The sequence below is a fragment of the Dipodomys spectabilis genome, unplaced genomic scaffold, assembly GCF_019054845.1.
Source record: "Dipodomys spectabilis isolate Male_0828 unplaced genomic scaffold, ASM1905484v1 ptg000422l, whole genome shotgun sequence".
Taxonomy (NCBI): domain Eukaryota; kingdom Metazoa; phylum Chordata; class Mammalia; order Rodentia; family Heteromyidae; genus Dipodomys; species Dipodomys spectabilis.
In genome coordinates, this window is record NW_024871099.1 from 7970942 (window position 1) to 7993511 (window position 22570).

Consider the following 22570-nt stretch of genomic DNA (forward strand, 5'->3'; position numbering starts at 1 on the left):
ACTCACTGAAAAAGTTTTTTCAAAAAGTGGAGAGGGTGAGGGAGGAAGAAGAGAGAGCAATGGAAGGGTGAATATGATCAAAGTACATGCATGTATGGAAATATCACAATAAAACCCTCAATTTGTACAATAATGTATGGTAATATAAGACAGTGTATGCTAATATATTATAAATCCTGGGGCTTGAACTCAGGGCTTGGGTGCTGCCCTTGAGCTGGCGATAAGAGACTCATGAATTTTGCTGTCCCAAGCTGGCTTTGAACCAGGATCCTCAGATGTCAGCCTCCTGAGTAGCTAGGATGTCAGCCCTAAGCTGCCAGTACCTGATCCTCAGTCCTATTTAAGTAAACATAATAAACTTAGACTCATTTGAGTTCTGAATATAGGATTCCTATTACAAACATAATCCAAATTAAAAAAAAAAACAACTCCTAAAAGGAGTTTTCCAGGGTGTAAATATACACTTATTCTAGAGGTCCTGTCATTACCCCCTCCCCACCCCCAAATATTTTGGTCACTTATCATATGAAGTTATTTTCAAGCCTAGGGTGAAATCTTCATAAAACCAGTTTCATCTCAGGGTACCTACTGCTCTGGAGTTCCAGCTCCCCTTGCTGCAAGGAAAATTGAGGACTCTGGTGCTGTTCCAAGTATGGGGCCAACGCTCCTGCCTCACAGAGTCAGCCAGGAAGAGAGGCTGGCGAGCTTCAGGAGACTTTGACCTTTAAACAAAGCATGTCCCAGCTGCCGTTCAGTTGGTCCTTACCACCATCCCGTTTCTCCCCCACCCCTCAACACACACTTTCTTTTTCCATAGTAAAAAAATCCTCAAGTCCCAGGCTGAGGGCATAGTCTTGCATGTTCTTCCTGAAGTGAACTGAGGAGAAAGGGTAGTGGGGGAGGGATGTCAGGCCTCCATTTTCTTCTCTCCTTTGGGAGCTGGCTAATGATCGACCCTGTCTTCCCCACTCTGAGGAGGATCATGGTCTAGCAGCTGCCTGGCCAAGGGCAGAGGGCGCCTCCCCCACAGGGGAACTCTCCTGGGGAACTCGCCTCTGGCTTCCCAGCATCCTCCCCCCAACACTCTTGCTTCAGCTTTCATCTGTGGCTGCCTGTGGTCTTAGATTTTCTCAGTTCCGAGGCTTTGGGTTTTCATGGTTTTGGGGTTTTGTTTCTCTCCTAGTCTGTTAGCATGGGAAATAAGACTGTCCATGATAACCGGGTGCTGTTGGCTCACGCTTGTCATCCTAGCTACTCAAGAGGCTGAGATCTGATGATCTCAGTTCAAAGCCAGCCCGGGCAGGAAAGTCTGTGAGACTCTTATCTCCAATAAGCCACTGGAAAACCTGAAGTGGCGCTGTGGCTCAAGTGGTAGAGCGCTTGCCTTGAGCTGAAGAGCACTGGGACAGTGCCCAGGCCCTGAGTTCAAGCCATACAACTGGCAAAAAAAAAAAAAAGAAAAAGAAAAAAAGAATATCTACTTTTGGGGAAAAAGAAGCCCTAATGGGTACAAAGGGCCTCCTTTTGGTGAACTGATGATATAAATACATCTCCAGGAAGTTCTCAGGCTTCATGTCCCAGCTCCTGTCTTACCTACGTTTGTCTTTTCCAGAAGTCCTGCTTCTCCCAAATGGGTATAGGTGGGGCCAGTGATCTAGAAATCCACCTTGCCCGCAGCCTCCTATGATTGTAGAATAAGCAGTGCAGGGGTCCTGGAGCCAATATTTGAATCTATGGGGAGAGAGACACCCACCTGGGAAAGAAGCTGAGGACTTACCTAATAGTGAGCATGTGCAGGGGAGGCAGAAACACGGCTGGGCCAGTGAACTGAAGCGAGCGCTCCACCACTCAAGCCACAGCACCACTTCCCGTTTTCTGGTGGTTCATTGGAGATAAGAGTCTCATGGACTTTCCTTTACCAGGCTGGCTTAGAACCTTGATCCTCAGATCTCAGCCTCCTGAGTAGCTAGGATGACAGGCATGAGCAACTGGCGCCCAGCTGAGATTTTTTTTAATGTGTGGAACTATCTTATGGGCTAAGATACCAATACCATTGCTAATAATGTTTATCTGTTTGCTCAATATCTTCCAAGTATTTACATATGGATTAACTTCTTGACTCATGACACCAGCCTTGTGAAAACATATATGGTTATTATCCTTGAATTATAGCTAAAGAATCTGAGACACAGATTCTTCTCTCTGTCTCTCTTGGTCCCCCCCTCCCAGCCGTTCTCCATCCTTGGGGAATAGGAACAGGTCTGGCTTCCATTCTCAAGATGACCTTAAATTCCTAGGCTTGCAGGCGATCCCAGATCCTCAAGTCGATGCAATACTTTGCCCAGCAAGATCCATCCGTTCTGTTTTATAAGCAGCTTGAGCCCTTTAATTGAAGATTAGTATTCTATCTCTGTGAATATACCACAATTCATTTATCCATTCATCTACTAATTGGGTGTTTCATTAATTTTTTCCCCACACTTTAAATTTTTTGGCTTTACTAGAGTTTGAACTCAGGGCCTGGACAAAGCTCTCTTGGTCAAGGCTAGTGCTCTAGCACAGCCTACTTCTGGTTTTCTGGTGGTTCATTAGAGATAAGAGAAAAAGAGCTCAGAGACAGTGTCCAGGAACAATGTGTGAGGCTAGCCCAAGCATAAACACACATGGATCCTCTTCCCTGTGTCTGGAGCTTAGCTGGGATTTCAGGCAGAGCTCATTAACTGAGATGGGGGCTTGATAACCTTTGGCCTGGTCTTAGCCTCAAACCTCCACCCTCCTGCTCTTCTCCAGAGTGGCTGAGATTACAGGTCTGAGCCACCATATCTGGCCCTATAATCTTTTAAAATTTAACCATCTGCCAGTACTTTACCTTAAAAAATAAAAGGTTTTTTTTGTTTGTTTGTTTTTTTCTGTCGTGGGGCTTGAACTCTGGGCTGAGCACTGTCCCTGAGCTCTTCAGCTCAAGGCTAGTGCTCTAACACTTGAGCCACAGGGCCACTTCTGGTTTTCTAGTGGTTTATTGGAGGGAAGAGTCTCACGGACTTTCTTGCCCTGGCTGGCTTTGAACCATGATCCTCAGATCTCAGCCTCCTGAATAGCTAGGATGACAGGTGTGAGCCACCAGCGCCTGACGAAAAATAAAGTTTTTTCAGTCTTTTTTTTTTAATTACATGTCTATCACATCAAATCTCCTTGTGACTCCTTATTATCTTTTCAATCGTTTCTATGCTTCAGGTCAGGCAACTAAAAACCAGAAGGACAAAGTTTTATCTGTGGTCTTAGAGGCCGTGAAATTGAAGTTTGAGGATGGTGAAAATACTGTGAATTTGACCCAGGTGAGGGTATTGATTTTACCCTGTGTCCAGGATGTGGAAGAGGCCATAGGCTGTCCATACAGCGCATGCAAATGAGACCCTCCGTTCACATGGGTTATGCAAGGTGCCTCTCCAAGGCAACGAGAATGGACCTGGTAACCAGGAAGAGGCAGGCGGTGCTAGGGAGAATTCATTACCAGATCACTGCCTCTGACTCCTGGAGCCTCCCCGGGTAGGAACGTGTTATTTACCACCAGTGATAAAGGCCGGGTGTCTTTAACTCCTGACCCACTCTTCTCTCTCAGAGGAAGAGAAGCACTTCCTGGAGGGCAGGTGGGAGCCGCGTGGCCTTCCACGCTCACATACACTCACTTTGTATATATTTGCAGATGTGCAAATGAATTTCACTGATTCTCTGATTGTTCGGGCAGATATCTGAAGACTTAGAAATAGACTGACTCTGGTCCCTATTCAACAAGTCTTTTAAAAAATATTATTATTCCTCTTCTGCTTGTAAAGAAGATATTGTCTATAGCAGTATCAACCACAACCAGAAAACACCATGATGTCTGAAATACAATTTTTTTATTATAAATATAGAACAGATTTTACAAACAATTCAGAAGTGGCCTTAGCCAGGCAAAATTAAATAAACCCAGCATAGCATGGATGAAGGAAAGTACATACAATCAGTGTCTAGATTCAAAATCCCTGCAAGAGGTACCTGAGTAGAACAACTCCCAACGAATTCTCTTGGAGGAGGTCTGGCAGGCAGGGCATGAGATCACACAGTTAAGATCAAGTAAAACCTTTTGCTTAACAGTCCAAAGAGATGGCACTCGTGTGGCAGAGGGCTGTGGCAGAGTTCTATTTGCCTTTCTTTCTCTTGTCTCTTTTTATTCTAAAACATCCTGGGTATCACAGACCCCATGAGAGAGAGGAGAAGACAAGTTTCAGAGGCTGTTCAGAAAGCCCCACGGGCCTGATCTTATTGTTCCATTCCTGTCCGCACACCCTTTCTCTTCCCAGCTCTCATTTCCCAGAGGACCTTAATGTGCCATAAGCTAGTGAGTTTGCTAAAGAACCTCCCACTTTCTGATTTGCAAGGAACCAAACACTAGCAAAGGCCAAGGTTTGCCAAGAGCATGGTGGGAGGGGGAACAAACAGGTGAAGAAATGCATAGGCAGAAACATGGGAAACAAGGTAGCCGATACCTGGCCCACCCACGACACATAGAAACAGAGTTTGGTCCATTTCTAGCAAGATGGAGGAAAGCCCCTGGGGCTGGAACTCAGGGCTTGGGTGCTGTCCCTGAGCTCTTTTGCTGAAGGCTAGTGCTCTGCTACTTTGAGCCACACAGCACCACTTCTGATTTTCTAGTGGTTCATTGGAGATAAGAGTCTCACAGACTTTTCCTGCCCAGGCTGGCCTTGGACCGCGATCCTCAGATCTCAGCCTCCTACGTAGCTAGGATACAGGCATGAACCACCAGTGCTCAAGCTTCTGGTTATTTTCTATTTGGAGTTGTTCACAAAAAAAAAAACCTTGAGAGGCTCCTGGCCAAGGGGGTCTGAGGAGCGTGTGGGGTGGGGAGGGGGGCTTTTTTTACTTAACAGCTTGGCTCACACAGCTGAACTAAGTAAAAACAACCCCTTTCAAATAAAAGGTTACGAAGATTGAAATACTAGAATGTCTCAGAAAAAAGGAAAACCCCAGTACCACCAGTTTGTGCTTTAATAACATTATTAGGTTTGTTTCTATTTTTACATAAGGTGCTGCTATGTAGCCCTGGCTGACCATGAGCTCATCATCCTCCTACCTCCACCTCCCAAGTGCTGAGATTACAGGCATGAGCACCGAGTGCAGTTCAGTCCTTTAGCAGTAGTTTATAAAGGGTAGCTCCCTAATCTCTTCCCAAGTACCCAGCATATTGTGTCTATTAAAAACTAGACCTTCCCCCAAATCACTCCCTTTTTTTTTTTTTTTGTGCCAGACCTGAAGCTTGAACTCAGAACCTGGGTGCTATCCCTGAGCTTTTTCACACAAAGCTAGTGCTCTACCACCTGAGCCACAGCTCCACAGCTCCACAGCCTTTTTAAGAGTCTCATGGACTTTCCTGCCTAGGCTGGCTTCAAACCATGATCCTCAGATCTCAGCGTCCTGGGTAGCTAGGATGACAGGCTTGAGCCACCAGCACCTTGGCTGTACTCAGTCCTTTTCTAGGTACTTCCTGAAGTAAGCAGCAGTTATTATTAAAGATGTATGAGCACTTTGGCCTTTTGTAGTAGGAATCAGATAACAACTCCATAGTTCCTAGTTACTTCTAGTGGGTTTTCTGGAGGCAGGCCTGCCCAAAGCGGCAATTAGGTGGTGTTTCAGCCAAAAAGCAAGGTATCTGGACCCTGATGCAACAGACAGGCTGCGCTGATGGGACAGAAGTAGAGAATTCCCCAATGCACTGTGGGTGATAGATTTCTTTTTCCTATATATAGTGGCTTCATACTTGAATTTGGAGAGAAAAGCCATTCCTGCTTTGCTTTTTTGTTGTTGTTGTTGTTTTCTCTCTGTCCCTTTTTTTCTGGTACAACACGACCAAAAGAAAAAGAAAAAGAGAAGAAAAAAGGATCTCATCCTCAAGGCTATGGCAAACTCAAGTTAGACTCTGCTAAGACAGGCCTGGAGGGGTAGTAAAGGAATATTCTCTCCCTTGAGAGGGTGGGAGCTCCTGGTGACTCCAAAAGCCAGCTTTGCCAGACTCTGGGATGCACCTTCTCTTCCACAGGAGTCCAGCAGTCCTTCCAGATGGGCACAAGGGGGCGAGGGGGGGACCCCCCCCCCCCTTTCTCCCTGAGGACTGAGAGTCTTCCAGCAAGATGGTGAGAGACTTGGGAAGTGGCAGTATTGCATCAGGCAGGTGGAAGGCGCTACTTCTTTTTCACTTCCGAGTAAACCGTTTCTGTAGCCACTGAGGTCGGGGGTACTGGCGTTGAGTTTTTTGGTTGTGCAGCATTGAACTTCAGGGAAGTATATGAAACTTCATCCATCTGAAAAGTATGAGCAGGGCTCTGTTCAACAAGCATTGCATGGGCTGGGAATGTGGCTTAGTGGTAGAGTGCTTGCCTAGCAGGCATGAAGCCCTGAGTTTGATTCCTCAGTACCACATACACAGAAAAGGCCAGAAGTACCACTGTGGCTCAAGTGGTAAGAGGGCTAGCTTTGAGCACAGAGAGGCTCAAAGACAATTTAGAGGCCCTGAATTCAAGCTCCAGGACTGGCTATATATATAGTAGCGTTGTAGCCGAGCACCTGTAATCCTAGCTACTCAGGAGCCTGATATCTGAAGATTGTGGTTCAAAGCCAACCTAGGCAGGAAAGTCTATGAGACTCTTCTTTCCAAAAAAGGTAGAAGTAGGAAGTGGCACTGTGGCTCAAGCGGTAGAGCGCTGGCCTTGAGCTAAAGAGCAGAGGGACAGCGCCCAAGCCCACAGTTCAAGCCCCACGACCGACAAAAAAAAAAAAAACACACAACAAATAACACATTCATTTGGGGCTGGGAAGGTGGCTCAGTGGTAGAGCGCTTGCCTTCCATGCATGAGGCCCTGGGTTCGATTCCTCAGCACCACATAAGCAGAAAAAAAAAGCTGGAAGTGGCGCTGTGGCTCAAGTGGTAGAGTGCTAGCCTTGAGCTGAAGAGCTGAGGGACAGCGCCCAGGCCCAGAGTTCAGGCCCCACGAACGGACCAAAAAAAAAAAAAAAAAAAGGTAGAGGTGGAGCTGTGGCTCAAGTGGTAAAACACTAGCCTTGAACAAAAAGGCTCGGGGAGGCCTGGGAACGTTGGCTTCGTGGTAGAGTGCTTACCTAGCATGCATGAATTCCTAGGTTTGATTCCTCAGCACCACATAAATAGAAAAAGCTAGAAAAACCACATGTATATAAGTATGTTCTATATCCTGACTTCCATTGCTCTTTGTATAAAAAGACTGAAAGATTTTGTGTATCTGTCTGTCTCGTGTGTGTGTGTGTGTGTGTGTGTGTGTGTGTGTGTGTGTGTGTGTGTGTGCGCGCGCGCGCATGCGTGTGTACGTGCACGTGCGCGCGCTCGCATTGGTGCTGAGGCTTGAATTCAGGGTCTCACGCTCTTGCTTTGCTTTTTCAGTCAAGGCTGATACTCTACTACTTGAGCCACAGCTCTACTCCACGTCTTTTTCTGGTTAAATGAAGAGTTATCTGCTGGATTCAAACTGTGATCCTCAGATCTCAGCCTCCTGAGTAGTTAGGATTACAGGTGTATGTTACCAATGCCCGACTACAATTATACAGTCTTGCTCTAAGATACTGCACACAAGAGTGAGTAACTCATTACTCTCCTGTTGCCTTGAGGAAATGAGACCCAAAGTTCACTCATATTTGCCTTCAAGTCTAATCCATTCTTTCCAGAGAGATTTTCTGTCGGGGGAAACAAAAAGCCCATGAAACTTTCTGTGCTTACCTCATTAGGAGCATCATCACGAGAAATTTCCGGACCTGGAGAAGCAAACCAAGACTTAGCAACCTTTGGGACTGCAAAGCTGAGTTAAGACCTTGTATTTTCTAGCTTGAAGAGGTAGAAGGTGGTGGGTGCTGGTGGTGCTGGTGATAGTGGTGGTGGTGGTGGTGGTGGTGGTGGTGGTGGTGGTGGTAATGGTTAGGGGCCAGAGGCTGCAAGCCCATCTCTGGAAATGTAATATCCACTACAAGGCCTTCATTTTTATTATTATTTATTGCCCACATGTGTTTCTTAACAACGTGGCCCAATGGCAAAGAGGGGCATTGAGACCCACAGCACCCAGAGCACCCATAAGACAAGGAAAGTCTCACCAAGGGAGAATGCCCAGGTCCATAACAGAGGCAGGAGGGAAAGAGTTAGGGTGAGAAGATGGCGCTTGCAAACTTGGTTCCCTCAGGCCTACCTAGCTTAGGTAGAGTGGCTTAAGAGGGGCATGAAGCCCTCTGCCAACTTAAGGACTGGGAAGAAGAGATCACTTCTGTGAAAATTTAGAAAGCAAAGAGTGATTTGTGACTCCACGATTGGCTGCCAGGGCGGGGCAGGGGGTGGTACGTACCCCCTTCTCACAAGGGTGAATTGGCTTACTTACTGTGACTGGAGGCTGAGGGTTTGTGCTCTGTGAGATCACGCTGGTTGCTTGCCCTAAATAAATATCAGACACTGTGACTGCTATTCCCCAAGAACAAAGACCTTTGCTCCCTGAGCCTGGAAGGCAGGGGCCAGAAGATAATTTCTGGACACTCTGTCATATTCATTTGCCAGCATTCCTCATTCTTGGGTCTCACACAATCCCTATCGGTGAGATGTCCTGTCGATCTTCTGTCTGACTTTGTGGGGGGGGGGAGGTCAGTCATGGAGCTTAAACTCAGGGCCTGGGCACTGTCCTTGAGCTCCTTTGCTCAAGGTGAGTGCTCTACCACTTTGAGCCACAGCACCACTTCTGGTTTTCTGGTGGTTCATTGGAGATAAATGGACTATCCTGCCCAGGCTGGCCTTGAACCACGATCCGTAGTTCTCAGCCTCCTGAGTGACTAGGATGAAAAAGCTGACAAGCTGAGCCACCAGCCCCAGGCTTTTTTCTTCTTCTTTTTTTTTTTCTTCTTCTTCTAACTGCTTCCGAACCTGTTTAACATCTCTCCTAAGTTTGTATTTCACAGATAGACTTTGGATTTTATTTGTCCTCTCACACTTTAATGTGTCTGCATTCTCTCAGCTTCTCTTCCTGTCTTGTTCCTCCTCCCTCCTCCTCCTGCTATTGTGGTCCACAGAACATGGGATTTGCTTTCTCATGCTGCTCTTTTTATTTCCTCATCTGTTTTCTTTCTTAGCTCTTTGCTTCCCGACTAGGACGGGGGTAGGACGGGGCAGAGGAACATAATTGGATCAGTTTGCTGTAGAGTTGATCAGAACTGGACTAGCCACATCCAAGAGACAAAGTATGAAGACAGGGAGCCTGGAGATCCATAGGTATGAGTGCTAGAAAGCAGGAAGTTTAGCAAAAGGAGGCCATCAGCCCAGTGGAAGAGATAAAGAGCTCCTTCCCCCTCTCATGCATGGCAGTTGACATGGAGAAAACGGAAGGAGAAGAAAAGCCATCATACCCGCCAGTCTTCCTGGAGTACAAGAAATATGCCAGGGCTGCTATCAGAGCCACCCCGGCCACAACTCCAACCACGATGCCAGCAATGGCCCCAGGGGAAAGGTCAGAACTTGATTGTGTTGGGTCATCTGTCATGGGAAGAAAAGAGAAGACATGGAGGTGAAATTATTTGTCAGTGAGGGAGTCGTGGAAAACACTTCTCAGCACAAAGTATGGGCCACTTGTGCCTTCAGGGAGGTAGTTTCTGTGGGAGGGTTGATCAGAGGAGGTGAGGTGAGGGGTGATTAACAGAGTAGGTCCTTTTGCAACTCCTGGTGGCTCTAGATTACTCATCAGCCTTCCCTCCATCCCATCTTGGCCTTTCTACACTCAGTAGAAGGTTTGGGGATGAGAGAAGGGTGGATTGCTGTGTGTTTGTTGTACTTTCTTTACTTCTTCATAGTCTCATCTTTTTTCTCAGTGTCCCTGTTGTGATAGCCAGGAATATGGATCTGGTGTGTGTGTGGGGTCACCTGTCTCAAGGGCTAAATGGACAGAGGCCCATATTGCGCACCCTGAATTCAGCACTTCCCCTGCACAAGAGACTGTGATTCCATGGCTCCTAGGAGGGCTAGAAAAGCAGGTGCGGGGGACAGGGGGCGCTAGGAATGTGGCTTAGTAGTAGAGTACACTTGCCTAGCATGCATGAAGCCCTAGGTTCAATTCCTTAGTATCACATACACAGAAAAAGCTCACAGTACCACTGTGGTTCAAGTGGTAGAGCACTAGCCTTGAGCAAAAGACACTGAGGGACAGTGCCCAGGCCCTGAGTTCAAGCCCCAGGATGGGCAAAAAAACACCAAAAAACCAAGCAGATGCAGTTCTGAAAGACAGTTTGTTCATTTTTTGTTGTTGTTCATTTTTTTTTGTTTGTTTGTTTTTTTCTCTCTCCAGTGGCCAGCTTTGGCTCAAGAATTCACACCAACCTTAAGAAACACTGCTGGTGAAAGCATCCTTCTGCTCTTTCATTGTCCTGGGGATTTTCGCTGCACTGTGGTCTGAGGCCTCTCCCAGGCCTTCCTCCTCAGAGGTGTTTCCCCCAATTAAGCTGCTATGTCCAATCCCACTATGACTGCACCTCAGCAGATCCAAACTCATCTACCAGACTAGAAAGTTTGCACTTAACTCTTTTTTTTTTTTTTTTTTAATTTTTGCTGGTCCTGGGGCTTGAACTCAGGGTTGGGTGCTGTCCTTAAGCTCCTTTTGTTCAAGGCTAGCACTGTATCACTTGAGCCACAGCTCCATTTCCAGCTTTTTGGGAGAGTTAATTGGAGATAAGACTTCCATGGATTTTCCTGCCCAGACTGGTCTTGAACTGTGATCCTTAGAGCTTGGCCTCCTGGTAGCTAAGATTATAGGCTACCACTACCCGGCTTTTTTTTTTTTTAATCTCTCCCAGGTTTATTTGGTGATTTTATTTTTGGTATAAAGTTCTCTCTTCCCCCCCCCCCCCCCAATACTTTTTTGCATCTGTTTCTTCTTTATCCCAATTACAACTATTTGGGCCTCTGCCCACAGCCAGCTGAAAGCTGACAATTCACATCGGCTATGGTTATGATGACCAAGCTCCTTACTGTGTGTTAATATGTGTCTCACAGTTGATCTACACGCTAACCCCGTCAGGTAAATGCTCTTTCCATCTCATGGATGGAAACAGAGGCTGGGAGCAGTGGGAGCACTGGCATAGATCTGTGTGACGAGTAGAAGGTAGATCTGGCCGCCTGACTGTGGCTAACAATAACCTCAGCGTGAACAGCAGCTCATGTTTAGAAACACTTCCTCTGTGGCACGTTGCTGAAGAGGTTAAGAATATTGGAGAAGTGACTTAGAGAAGTGCATGTTTTACATTCAAAAAAGAGGGTCTTGCCAGGTGCCAAGGACTCAAACCTATAATCCTAATTCATCAGGAGGCTGAGATCTGAGGATTGTGGTTCGAAGCCAGCCAGGGCAGGAAAGTCCATGAGACTCTTATCTTCAATTAACTCTCTCTCCCTACAAAAGCCAGAAGTGGAGTTGTGGTCTCAAGTGGTGGAGTACTAGCCTTGAGCACAAAAGAGTATAACAATGCCCAGGCCCTATGTTCAAGTCCCAGGACTGGCACCCCTCCCCCACCCCCATCACTAAAGCTAGAAATGAAACTGGAAGCATTAGTACTATTTAGAGCAACAAGGATTCTAAGAGTATCACATACCTGCCATCTGCAACAATTGAATAACCTAGATAAAATGGACAAATTCCTAGAAACACAAAACCCACCGAGTAAAATCATGAAAAAATAGAAAATTGAATTCATCCATAACTAGCAAAAGCACTTGACAAAAATAACATCCTTTTATGACGAAGTACTCTACCTAGTTAGAAAGAAACTACCTTACTAAATACAAGTCATAGCTAGAAATCCTACAGCCAACTTCATACTCAATGGTGAAAGACTCAGAAGCTTTCTTCTAAGATCAGAAATGATAGAGGGGTACCAGCCTATCAGCCCCTCTGTTCAATATACTATTAGAAGTCCTAGACTGACCTACACAAGTAAAATTATCCTCAGTGGCATGAACTTGCAGGTAAAAAATTGTAAGGATCTTGCAGAAACTTCTAGAACTAAGAAGTCATTCATCCTAGTTACATGGGAGGCTGAAATCAGGAGGATTGCAATTCAAGGCCAACTCAGCCATTAAAGTCTGTGAGACTCCACTGCAATGGAGAGGAGCCGGGCATGGTCGCAGGCATGTGTGTTCCTGGGCAGGAAGAGAGACCTTATCCCCAAAACAACCAGTATAAAGTGCTGTTGGAGGTGTGGCCTGGTGGTAGAGTGACTGCCTACAAAGTATGAGGCCCCGAGTACAAACCTTAGTAACTGCTTCATGTCTTTTTTTTTGTTTTGCTTTTGTCAAAAAATGGTGTCTGCACTGAAAAAATGTACCATTTTCTCTCACCATTCTTTGAATGGTATAGCCCAACAACTATTTATATAGCATTGCATTAGGTATTAGAAATAATCTAGAGATGGAGCCAGGCACCATGGCTCATGCCTGTAATTAATGCTAGCTACTCAGGAGGTCAAGACCTAGAGGATTTCAGTTCAAAATGAGCCTGAGCAAAAAAAGAAAAAGAGGGGCTGGGAGGTGGCTTCATGTCCATAGAGTGCTTGCCTAGCATGCATGAAGCCCTGGGTTCCATTCCTCAATGGAAGTGAGGAAGTGGCGCTGTGGCTCAAGTGGTAGAGTACAAAAGAAACTCAGGGACAGCGCCCAGGCGCTTAAGTTCAAGCCCCAGGACTGGCAATGAATGAATAAATAAATAAATAAAACATAAATAAAAGAAAAAAAAAGTAAGACTCCACTTGCAATTAACCAACACAATGCTGACACTGAACCTTGGAGCCTCAGAGTCTCCGCCTCCTGAGTAGCTGGGATTACAGGCGCGAGCCACTGTGCCTGGCTTACTTCCTGTTCTTTTCCCTGTGACTTATCCATTTCTGCACCCATGGTAAAGAAATTCCCCTGCCTTTGCCACCCCCCCACCCCCCCAGTAAATTACACAGGGAGAGGAGGGGCGACTTACAATTCACATCCAGCCTGAGAGGGTTACTCTTCCTTGAACTGACAGGGTTGGAGACCTCACACCTGTACTCCCCGCTGTCCTCCCGTCTGACAGGGTCTATACTGAGCGTGCTGTTGTCTTTGGACAGCTTCGTCCTCGTGGTCAGCGGCAGACTCTGTTCATTAAAAAGCCACCGGATCGTGATTCCAGGGTCTGTAGAGTGGCAGGTCAGAACCACAGATTGCTGTTCTGTGACCGTGGTGTTGCTGGCTTGGATGGAGGGCTGCGTCACCGGCTCTGCAGACAGACAGAGGGAAAAGACCACTGAGGCAGCCCATCCTCAGAGAGCTTAGCCCGGGGCCCACGGTAAGGCCCTCGCCCTCTCTGCAGTGGCTGCCTGATGATTAATAAGGACCCTGCTGTTACCTCCCTCTGAACACCCCAGATCGCCCAGGGTGACCCTCCGACCCGAGCCCCATCAGCTCTGTGGGTTCCACAGCCCACGCTACCAAAGACCCCACAGTCAGGCAAAACATTTTCCCCCACAGACTTTTGTGCAACCCTTTCCTAGTGATCTCTGGGAAATAAAGTAGGTTTATATTGAATACTTTTGTCAGGGAACTCAGATGACTCAGTCTTCATGAGCTCAGGATCGGGAGAAACTCCAAACTAAAGAATGATTGTTTGAAGAGGACTTTTATTTCCTGATCTGTAGATTAAACAGCACAATGAATGAGAGCCATAGAGGTGAACGGTCACCGGGTGCACAAAAGCCTGGCATTCGCATCGTTCTTACAAATAGACTCACTGGCACTGCCCTTCCCACCCCTGGCAAAGCTTCCTGCCCTTCCCGCCAGCATCCCTCCCGCTCCCCCGGGTGCACCACATGTGCTGGGGTTCCCAGTCAGGTGTAGCTGAGAGACACTGACTTTGACTGACTTCAAGATTTAGCCAGATCTAAGATAGGTACCTTCCCTACCTGCCCCATCTCAGCCCCTGTGGAGTCCACCCTGCCAGTCACCCAATGAGACAGAGACAGAGCTGGGAGCAGAGCTCCGAGCCGCTGCTCTTCCCCCACCCTCCCCCCCAACCATCTGATGGGGTTCCTCCCTTCCTCGTTCAGGGGAGAAAACTCTTTGATCACGAAAGAAGTTAAAGAAAACAGAAGAAGCCATAGAAAGGGTTGATTTAGTGGCAGAAAGAAGCTACTTGACAAAGACCCTATTTCTCTTCTCCTGAGAGCCCCCCCTCCCAACCTGGGACTTTTTGGGTCTAGGAGACCCAGGGTGGGACCCCCACGTCAGCCAGCCATGAGAAAGAAACAAGCAAATCTCAGCAGTAGAGCTGGAGGCTCAGGGGAGGGATTGCCTGTGCCTAGAATTAACTTCTTCAGAGACCAGACTATTCCAGAGCTGATGTCCTAGGAATCCACTTACCAAGGACTGTAATATTCTTGACTGTGGTGCTATTGAGGCCAGTAACAGAGTTATAGGCGAAGCAGGCATAAGATCCACTATGGTTGACAGTGATGCTGGGGATAAAGAGTGCTGGTGTAGATGACTGAGGCCTCTCATTGAACAGCCACGAGTACTGTGCAGGCGGGTTAGAGGCTGTGTGGCAGGAGAGGCTGAGGTTGGTCCCTTGACCAACATATGAGCTTGGGGGGGATATGATGGGGATATCCGGGCCATCTGGAGCAAACAGAATAAAGTCACGGTTGATGTCATCAGACGGAAGGTGAAGATCCCTGTCTGTGGAAGGCCCCAGCATCCCTCTGAGCCCTGTCTCAAACCCTAAAATGTCAGCAGGCACCAGTGGCTCACACTTACAATCCTAGCTAGTTTCTGGGAGACCGTTCACTCCAGTGAGCCAACAAAAAGCCAGACGTTGGAGCTGTGGCTTCAGTGGTAGAATGACAGCCTTGAACAACAACACGGCAGCAACAAAAAAAACAACCAAACCAAATAAAAAAACCTAAGGGACAGTACCTAGGCTCTGAGTTCAAACCCCACAACTGACACCCCCCCCCAAAAAAATAATTAAATGAAAACCGTGCCATCCAAAGCTGGGACTGTATGCATTGGTGGAGCACTTTGCTGAGTATGCACAGGGCCCTGGGTCCATGCACAGAAAAAAAACCTTAAACCACTGAAAAACCCCAGCTTTATCCTGTTGTATTCACTGGGCTTGAGTCTGACACAAGCTCTGTCCTTCATGAGCCTCTCCCGCCAGGAGAACATCTCCCCACACCCCCAATCCCTGCACTTCCATTCCTTAGCTATGGCTGGGCTGCCTGGACGGACTTGGGGGTGGGGGAGATGGTTTTAGGCAGCCTGGGTATCTGGGGGTGAAGGGTCTCTGCCCTAGGGCCGTGTCTTTAGGCTGGGCAGGCAGGATGATGGAGAAATAGAAGCTACTCACAGGAGACATTCAAGGTGAACGGATCACTTCGGTTGTCACTCACTAGATTCCAGGTTCCACACTCATAGGGCCCCATGTCATTCCTCGTGACATGGGATAAAGTGAGAATCCTGTTGTCTGGGGACAGGTGCAGTCTGGTGTCATTTGGAAGGCTCTGGCCATTTATCCACCACTGGTAGTTTGTATTCTCTGTCTCAGGATCACAGGTTAATGCTACAGAGTCCTCCCCCTCCATGGGGCTGGAGTTGTTGCTTGTGATGAAGGGTTTGGGTAACTTGGCTGCATGGACAACAGAGAGAAAGATTGCTCTGATGGTCCCTATGACCCCCGTAAAGGCCTCTGTCTACTAGCCTGGGCTCCGTCCCTCCTCCCAGCCAGCCTGGGAGTCCTTAACATGCAGGAAGGGTGAGACGCTCAACAGATGCCCAGAGACCTGAGTGCTCAGAAAACATGGGGGCTACGCATGTGTGGTCATGTGAGTGACAGACCCAGGACCTAGACAGAGATGTCTAGCACGTCTCATGGTCCTCACTGCCCCACTGCTAGATGCATCTAGAGGGAACACCTCCAAGGACACAGACCTCCCTGTCTGGCCTGGGTGTGTGTGTCCTCTGAGACTTTGCCTTTCAAGGCTGTCCTAGAGATGAATCACGGCAGTCTCCTTCAGCCCGACATGAAGACCAGTCTTGTGAGTCAGTCACACACCTGAGCTCAGGACCAAGGACTGGCCCCAGGTTCTGGTTTTAGGTGGGGCCACAAGGTGAGCAGTTCTGTCGAGATTCTCTAGGTGATTGACTCGGTTAAAATGATCTAGGTTAGAATGGGGGTGACAGACAAGGCCTTGGAACAGTCAAAGTTACATCCTCAGCTAATATCCCTTCCCTGCAGGGAAGGGGAAGGGCCATGGCAGTCCTCCCAGGAACATGGGTTCAAGTTTCCAAGTACAGAAGAACTGAATGGTAGAAAAGTGACAATGAAACAAGGCAATCTGAGCCAGGCACCGGTGGCTCATGCCTAGCTACTCATCCTAGCTATTCAGGAGGCTGAGATCTGAGGATTGCAATTCAAAGCCAGCCCCGGCAGAAAACTCCGTAAGACTCTTATCTCCAATAAACCACTAGAAAACTGGAAGTGGAGCTGTGGCTGAAAGTGGTAGAATGCTAGTCTTGAGCTGAAGAGCTCATGGACAGCACCCAGGCCCTGAGTTCAAACCCCACAATCAACAGAAATATGGCAATCTGACCCTCACGGGCCATGTATATTCATCAATGAGATCTACTATAGGAATTTGAGTAGGTAAGTTTAAAAAAATGTATTATCAGGACTGGGAAGGTGGCTCAGTGGTAGAGTGCTTGCCTTGTATGCATGAGGCCCTGAGTTCGATTCCTCAGCACCACATAAGCAGAAAAAGTTGGGAGTGGCACTGTGGCTCAAGTGGTAGAGCACTAGCCTTGAGCTAAAGAGCGGAGGGACGGTGCCCAGGCCCAGAGTTCAGGCCCCACGACCAGCAAAAAAGAAAAGAAAAAAGAAAAGTATTATCAGACCAGTTCCCATAGAGAGTGTAACAGGCCAAACTCTGAGTTCTGTTAGTCACATAATAAAGACAGAGGCTGTCCGCATACCAATAGCTCAAGTCTGCAATCCTAGCTTATTCAGGAGGCTGAGATCTGAGGATTGAGATTCGAAGCCAGCCCAGGCAGACAAAACCCAAGATTCCAAACAACCAGCAAAAAGTGGGGAATCTCTAAATACTCAGCAAAAAGCAGGGAATGGAGGTATAGCTCAAGTGCTAGAGCACTCACTTTGATTGAAAAAGCCAAGTGTGAGTGTGAGGTCCCAAGTTGAAGCCCCAATACTGGTGCGGCATGTACACACACACACACACACACACACACACACACACACACACACACACACACACACACACACACACACGAGACATGCCAAAGCTGCTTAGAATCAGAAACTCTCTGACTACAGAGGGGCTCTCAGGGGAAGTTTGAGGTATTCCTATTGTAAGAGATTCATTTTAGTAAATTCAGAGGTCTAGGTCCCCAGTGGAGATCCACAGGGATATGAATTGCTTTCTTCCTTCCCTTTGCTCCTAGCAATCAATCCCAGATACGATTTTTATTAAATTCTTCCAAACATGCAGAATCTGACAGAAATGATAGCTACTTTGTTCAAGACAAGCTTCCTGACCTTGAGGTCATCATGAGGACATGGGTGTGTAGGCTGGCTCCCCAGAGTTTGGAAGATGGTGAAGCACACACCCCTCCCCCCCCCCCTCCCCACACACACTGGGACCAGGAAGGAGTAAGACGTGAAAAGAGTTTGGCAGGGGCCAATGGTGGCTCACACCTGTCATCCTAGCTACTCAGGAAGCCGAGATCTAAGGATCACAGTTCGAAGCCAGACTGGGCAGGAAAGCCTGCGAGACTATTCGCTCCACGGAACCACCAGAAAACCAGAAGTGGTACTGCGGTTCCAAGTGGTAGAGTGCCAGCCTTGAGCAAAGGAGCTCAGAGACAGTGCCCAGGCTCTGAGTTCAAGGTCCATGACTGACCAAAAAAAAAAAAAAAGTGAACAGAATGGCAGAATTTAGGGCTTTGTGGTTTGCCAGTCCTGCCCTGCTGCTGGCACCTCTGTTATCAGCCTGGGAGCAAGAGGACAACAGCCGGGAATAGACAGGAAGCTGATCAGCAGGAAAGAGGCAGAGAGAGTGGGAAATACCTATGACAGCATACAGCAGGCGTTATAAGGACTTCAACTGCCCCAGAGACCAGAAGCATCATGGCTGAGTCAGGCTGAGTGGGCCTCACCCTCAGGCCTCACCCTAGCCCAGCTGAGGTCACCTGAGAAACAGATCGGAGAAATGGAATGGGGATCTCAGCCTCCAGCAAGGACTGGGAGCAGGTGTGGCCAGAAATGGTTAGGACACAGCAAGTCAAGTTCCAGTCTCTGAAGAGAGTCCTAGGCCCTCCATGCATTGATTCAAGTTCATTCTCCTCACCCCTATCCTAAAACTCCTGAGAGTTAGCTAGGTGCCAGTGGCTCAAGCCTATATAATCCCAGCTACTCAGGAAGCTGAGATAGGAGGATCATGGTTCCAAACCAGCCCCAGTAGCAAAGTCCCTGAGACTTTGCACCAATGAGCCATCAAGAAATGATGTAAGTAATGTTGTGGCTCAAGTGGTAGAGGCTTGAGCACAGAAGCTCAAGGACCATGCAGAGGCCCTGAGTTCAAGCCCCAGCCAGGACAGGCAATCCCAAAAAAGCCACCCAACAGAACACCCGAGAGTTGACTATACACTGGGCCCTGTGTTGTGTGCGGGGCCTAGTGGGGAGGGAAGCAGCAAAGTTCTCTCCATAGCACACATTTTAAGTCCAAGAGAGGTCAGCAGAGGGGAAAATCCAGCACCTTCTTTGAGGGCTGCCTCAAAGAAGTTGAGTTTAGTTCTAAGGTAAGAACTGTACTTGTCCATTGGTTCTCACTAACCCGGACCAGACTCTCCTTCCATACTGCTGACCCCTGAGGTTAAAGTCTCTGAACCAACAGTTCCTCTTTGGTCCACAGACACCTAGTGAGTCCCTGGGCAGGGGAGGACAGGGCTGTGGACATAGACAATCATCCCAAGCCTCTGATCTGCCACCCCATGGTCTGATGACCCTGATTCCACATCCATATTGCTCCATGCCTCAGTTTCCCTTTCCTAGGACACATGGTAAACAGCCTCCAGCTTACGGGGCTAGAGAGGAGCCACCCACATGAACAGCTCCTCCAAGAGAGAATCCCCTGAGCTGGGGGTCTCTATCCCCACACACTGGCCTTGAGTCTCAAAAGCCCCTCAGGGCCTTGGTGTAATGGCTTGGTGTGTCTGACCCTCCGTGCTTGCCGTACTGAGTCTGCAAAGCAGATGCCAGGAAGCCCTCCCCCCGGCGAGGCTCTCAGGGTAGTTCCCAGAGTTTATGACATTCAGACAGGCAGAAAATCATGACTCCTCAGCCCAGACAGGAGGCAGAATTCCAGCTGTGGCCAGAAGCTCCCTTCCAGAGTGAGGAGAGGAGCCTGAGAGAGAGAGAGAGAGAGAGAGAGAGAGAGAGAGAGAGAGCATGCAGAGGCTCTCTAGGGCTGAGCTTGTTTGCCAAGATCTCAGGGCTCCCCTAAGCCAGGCTTTGTCTATGTCCTACAGGTTTTTTCTTAGCCCATGTTCCTGGGGGAAAAACATGGGGGAGACCATTACCCCATCTGGCTACCGTTCTCTGTCTCTGTTTCTCTCTCTCTTTCTTTCTGTCTCTGTCTCTCTCTCTCTCACTCTGGATTCAGGTGAAGGATTCCTGTCCTTGCAAATCTGTTTCTACTGTGCATGCCCCATCCAGAGAGCAACCTCCCGCAACAGGGCAGCAGAAAGCAGAGGGTAAGGTGGGCACACAGCCCATCCCCACACACCTATGTTCCTGGGCTGGAAATCACCCTGGCCCAGCACCCAGAGGCCACAGTGAACTCACCGAATACTTGGAACTGTCCAGATGCCCTCTTACTGGCAAAATCACGATCTAAGATGTCCAGGGTGTAGACTCCAGTGTCATTGACGGTGACATTCTGGAAGAAGAGCGATCCATCCTCCTGGATGGTCTCTCGGCCACTATAGGCAGGGCCCGGGGTGCTTTGTTTCGAGTTTGCTGAAAACGCTCCAAGGCGATGGCTTTCGTCTGTAGTTTCCCCTTTGTACCAGCGATAGAGTTCAGCATTTGGGGGCTGGTTGTGGGCCTTCAGGACAACGTTCTGTCCTTCAGCGGCATTGGGTGGCACGGGTTCGATCGTGAGCTGAGCTGTCACCAGTGGGGCCCACAGGGCTAAAATGGAGGCTGGGAGGGGTGAGAGAGAGGCCCATCAAGAATGAGACCCTGGTATGGGATGGAAAATGGAGCCCGAGAAAGTGTCTTGAACCCCCTGTCTTGTGTGTCTGTGTCTGTCTGTCTGTCTCCTACTGGCTCTGTCAGCAGCATGACCTCCATTTCTTCACTACCCCTGAACTTCCCACCCCTTCTCTGTGTGCAGTACTTTTCCCAGAGGGCTTCACGGCTCACCCCTGGCTGCCCTCTCACCCCCTGCTCACACGGGGTGTCCTGGGGAGACACCTTCCCTGAACCTCTCCTCTAGAGACCCTGGGGCTCCGCTTTCTCCCCTCTCCCTGCTCTGTCCCCTCTGTGGTTCTTGTCACCCCCTGGCCTCCCCTTCTAGATGCCCTCACAGTTATCTTGCTGCCTGCAGGGTTGGAGATCTGTGGGGACAGGGATGCTGTGGTCTCTGTGGTGCCCCCCTGGGCCTTGACCAGGCTCAGATCCCCCGTGGATGAATGAAGTGGCCTTCCCAGGGCCTTGCGTGTCCGCGGGGTTTATTTGGCAAGTTCTGAGTTGGAGTTTGGTGGCTAAGGACAGGTTGGTTGGCTGATCTGGTTGGTTTTTCTTTGGTGATCAGAGACACAGGTGTCATATCCGTTTTTAAAATACAGCTGACCAGTCACGGGTAACTTGGAACCAGTGGACCTTTTCCTCCCTATTTAGCACTTGCACCTCGTGGACAGTTTTCTGTGGCGGAGCCTTGTCCCGCCGCTCAGGCCCTCACTAGAAACCCTCTGTGTCTTGTCTCCCTCCCCCCCCCCCCCCCAGCTCTTCTCCTTCTGCCTCCCACCCAGGGAGCCGTTCCCTCACCTGAGAGCAGCAGCCCGTGCCAGGGGACACATCCCCTGCGTGGAGAGGCTGAGCGGGGCTCCATGGTGCCTTTCTACCTAGAAGGGGAAAACCTCGATTCCAGACCCACTCCCAAGCGTGGCTGCTCCGGAGGGCGTCAGCTCTGCCCTCTGAGCTGAGCCTCCTCGCGGCTGGAGCACTTTCTAGGGTCACATGGTATGGGGGGGTGGGATCTGTCACCATGGCCGGCCCCTCTCTCCCTCCTCCCTCCTCCACCCTTTCTCCTCCTCCTCCTTCTGCCTCCAGTTCCTCTTCGCCTTTCCTCGGTGTGGGTTTTCAGTCCCTCCCCCCCCAGCACGCTGTGAGAAGCAGCAAGGTTTTTAGGGGCCCCTGCCCGCTGTAGGACCGGCTCACCTTAGTGCCACACTGGTATCCTGGCTTGGGGGTAGAGGTGGGGGGTTGTGACCCCTTGGGGGTCCTCAAACCCAGGGAAGTGTTTCCCTTTCAGGACTCAGAAAGCCAGCAAGCCCAGTGGGATTCTCCTGTGGCAAGAAAGTGACAGAGAAGATTCTAGAAGAGGGGAGGGGCTAGGAATGGATCACCTGAGTCGTGGCTGGTGCCCAGGGGGGACCAGATCCAGGGACAGCCAGCGGGGAGCAGTGTCTTCAGGAGCTGACCCGGATGTGGTGGGAAGGCAGCTGTGGTGGTGATGACAATGGAGAACCCCCAGGCTCCGGCATCCTCAGCCCAGGGGTACCGGGAGATTCCCCCATTCCAGGGGCTGTTGACTGAGCAGCGCCTCAGGGCTGACTTCTCTGGGTGGCCTTTGTCCTTTGTCCTCTGCCCCTCTGGCTGTCTAGCCTGCCTCCCATGGCAGGAGGGAGGGGTCGGCGCTGAGACACCTGGCAGAACAGAGTCCTCAGAGACAGGGAAGCAGCAGACAGGGTGGAACAGGCCACACGGGAAAGACTTAGTGGAGATCCACAGAGCCAGGGGCAGAAATCAGAATCCAAGCCAGGTTCAGGCCCCAGGGATTCCTTGGGCTGGGAATTCCCTGTGTGTTCCAATATCGCCCCCTGGAGGCCACGAGCAGACATTTATTTTTGGTTAGTTGTGGGGCTTGAACTCAGAGCTTGGGTGCTGTCCTTAAGCATCTTTTGCTCAAAGTTAGTGCTTTGCCACTTGAGCCACAGCGCCACTTCTGGTTTTCTGGTGGTTCATTGGAGATAGGAGTCTCACAGACGTCCCTGCCCGGGCTGGCTTTGAATCGTGATCCTCAGATCTCAGCCTCCTGAGTGACTAGGATTACAGGTGTGTGCTACCAGCGCCTGGCTAGTAGATATGTTTAATATATCATCCTTAAAGACTGATTTTCCCCCTCAGAACTAGGGTTTGAACTCAAGGCCCCGCAT

General features: G+C 49.1%; 1 protein-coding gene across 3 annotated transcripts; it reads right to left on the reverse strand.

Annotated features, from left to right (window-relative positions):
- Positions 1-5440: 5440 nt before the first annotated feature.
- Ceacam1 (CEA cell adhesion molecule 1) lies at positions 5441-21930 on the reverse strand. Of its 3 annotated transcripts, XM_042668121.1 has the most exons (11): positions 21836-21907; positions 21573-21700; positions 21180-21256; positions 19974-20333; positions 15465-15743; positions 14480-14734; positions 13065-13340; positions 9463-9589; positions 8451-8503; positions 7805-7839; positions 5441-6359 (listed from the first exon to the last, which is right to left on the reverse strand). In XM_042668121.1, the coding sequence occupies exons 3-11, from the start codon at positions 21241-21243 to the stop codon at positions 6240-6242; spliced, it is 1569 nt and encodes a 522-aa protein (XP_042524055.1). In that variant the 5' UTR covers positions 21244-21256; positions 21573-21700; positions 21836-21907; the 3' UTR covers positions 5441-6239. The 3 variants fall into 3 exon arrangements, with proteins under 3 accessions (XP_042524055.1, XP_042524054.1, XP_042524056.1); XM_042668120.1 differs by having other exon boundaries at positions 21573-21930; XM_042668122.1 differs by lacking the exon at positions 8451-8503 and having other exon boundaries at positions 6274-6359; positions 21573-21930.
- Between the last annotated feature and the right edge of the window lie 640 nt (positions 21931-22570).